The 2333-nt window shown below is 49.2% G+C and overlaps 1 protein-coding gene across 1 annotated transcript; it reads left to right on the top strand.

Annotated features, from left to right (window-relative positions):
• Nucleotides 1-744: 744 nt before the first annotated feature.
• Nucleotides 745-2009, top strand: LOC124673387 (indole-2-monooxygenase-like). The gene is made up of 3 exons (XM_047209473.1): nt 745-827; nt 934-1033; nt 1178-2009. Exons 1-3 carry the CDS (start codon nt 745-747, stop codon nt 1805-1807), a joined length of 813 nt encoding a protein of 270 aa, XP_047065429.1. The 3' UTR covers nt 1808-2009.
• Nucleotides 2010-2333: the final 324 nt, after the last annotated feature.

The raw sequence follows: 2333 nt of genomic DNA, 5'->3' as shown, positions 1-2333 counted from the left end.
AGTCACCATAAGCTCACCACGCCAGAGATCGGTGTTGGATCCCAGATCCGAATGGGGCAGATGAGTTTTCGCAGTATAAGTCCATAATAATCTTCTATGTTAGTTTGTGAATAAATAACTTTGAGTTGATAAGTTTCACTATACAAAGTCAATAAAATGCATGAGGCAACTGTGTTAGTACAAGCTCACTCATCCGCTAGCTAGGTAGTTAATGAGGTCAATATATACGTACGTGTAGGTAGTAGGTCGTCGTTCTTGTTTGGTTGGGAGAGAAGTGTACGTACATGACACTTGTTGCAGTTATTTGTGCAAAACTAGAGAAGAGTCCTTCTCTCAAAAAAAAAAAAAAAAAACTAGAGAAGAGTCCATCATCAAGCGGAAAGAAGAAGAAGAAGAAGAATCGATCGGAAATTCAGTTCAGTTGGTGGCGCGCGTGCGTGCGTGTGGAGCCCCAATTAACACGCGCGATATACGCGTCCATGGAGGCGTGCGTGAGGAGAAAATTAATACGAGTACTAAAAGAAACCAGACTAGTACAATTAACCTGTTTTGGCTGGCTGCTGGCTCGGAAGTCGGAATTGGCTCCGCGCCGTACGGATTTTAATGGATGGATGGACGACTTGTGCACGTCTGTTCCACGCGCGCGCGCGGGGCAAAGAAAGAAAGAAACGATTCGAGCGCGCGCGTGAAAAGGGGCGATGAGTCCAGGTCCAGCGACCGATCGAGTCAGGTACGGTGGCCGCGATGAGGGGGGAGCCACCCGCGTACGTGAGTCAAGCGACCGATCGTGTCAGGTCTCAGGTGCGACCGATCGTGTCAGGTCTCAGGTGCGACCGATCGTGTCAGGTCTCAGGTCGCTTGACTCACGTACGCGGGTGGCTCCCCCCTCATCGCTGCTGTGATTGTGAGCGATGGGTCAAGCGCGCGACGCAGGTCCTTCTCCATGACGCGAGGTCTGCACTTCATCGACGTCTTGCTTTCCGTTCAGCAAGAGTACAACCTCACGAAAGACCATATCAAGGCTCAGTTGACGGTACGCACGTATAGTATGACCTCACAATTAAACGGCACCTTCACCTACACGTCACATACTACCTAAGCTACTCTAGCTCTATATGCATGCTAAGCTGTTGATTTTTTGTATTTACCTGCTGCTGATCCATATGTATGCATGTAGATCATGCTTGAAGCTGGCACGGACACATCATTCATAGTGCTAGAGTACGCCATGGTCCGGCTCTTGCAAAACCCCCACCTCATGGCCACGCTACAAGCCGAGGTGAGGAACACCATACCCAAGGAAAAAGACATGGTCACCGAAGACGATCTCACCGGTTTGGCCTACCTGAAAGCGGTGATCAAGGAGACGCTCCGGCTCCACATGCCAGCTCCGCTCCTCGTGCCCCACCTATCCATGGCCGGCTGCGACATCAACGGCTACACCATACCTTCAGGGACGCGCGTCATCGTCAATAGCTGGGCTCTCGCGAGGGATCCAAGCGGCTGGGAGAGCGCGGGGGAGTTCATGCCCGAGCGCTTCTTGGAAGGCGGCAGCGCCGCGGCCATAGACTACAGGGGGAACGACTTCCTCTACCTCCCGTTTGGGGCCGGCCGAAGGATATGCCCCGGCATCAACTTCGCCATCGTGACCATCGAGATCATGCTGGCGAATCTCATGTACCACTTCAACTGGAAGCTACCGTCTGGATCGGCGCAGGAGGGTGGCATCAGTATGGCCGAATCATTTGGGATCACTGTGCACCGCAAGGAGAAGCTCCTCCTTGTTCCTCTCCTGCCGCAAGACTAATAACTTTGTGCTTCATGTAAGGTCTTGTGCGTTTTGTGCGCACTAGATTGAGGACTCTAAATAGATTATCTACTACATATCGCAATAATATCGTGCTTTTGGACTTCCTGGTAAGCACATGTATATTATTGAATAAAGCTGAAGCAGCCTGTCCTCTCAGCTAGACTGGAGGGGGAAAGCCAGCCTCCATCAAATCCTATGTTGTCTCCATGATACATTTGGAGTAGTCCACACCTAGATTTGTGTTTGTGGCAATATCTTGATCAAATATTTCCAAGTAATGTCATTATTAAAGAAGCATATGAATTTCCCTACATGATTATTATCATATTTATCTGTTATTTATGGTGGAGAGAAACAGAAAACGCATCTCCCTCCCGTGACGCTCCCTGATACGTCTCCAACGTATCGATAATTTCTTGTGTTCCATGCCACATTATTGATGTTATCTACATGTTTTATGCACACTTTATGTCATATTCGTGCATTTTCTGGAACTAACCTATTAACAAGATGCCGAAGTGCC

This window comes from Lolium rigidum, chromosome 7 (genome assembly GCF_022539505.1).
Source record: "Lolium rigidum isolate FL_2022 chromosome 7, APGP_CSIRO_Lrig_0.1, whole genome shotgun sequence".
NCBI lineage: Eukaryota > Viridiplantae > Streptophyta > Magnoliopsida > Poales > Poaceae > Lolium > Lolium rigidum.
The sequence above is the reverse complement of the archived record's forward strand: the minus strand, read 5'-3'. Positions and strand labels throughout refer to the sequence as shown.

Coding starts and splice junctions, on each gene's coding strand:
- LOC124673387 (XM_047209473.1), top strand. CDS start 745: ATGAGGGGGGAGCCACCCGCGTACGTGAGTCAAGCGACCGATCGTGTC. Junction 828..933: donor CCGATCGTGTCAGGTCTCAG/GTGCGACCGATC, acceptor CGCGCGACGCAG/GTCCTTCTCCATGACGCGAG. Junction 1,034..1,177: donor ATATCAAGGCTCAGTTGACG/GTACGCACGTAT, acceptor GTATGCATGTAG/ATCATGCTTGAAGCTGGCAC.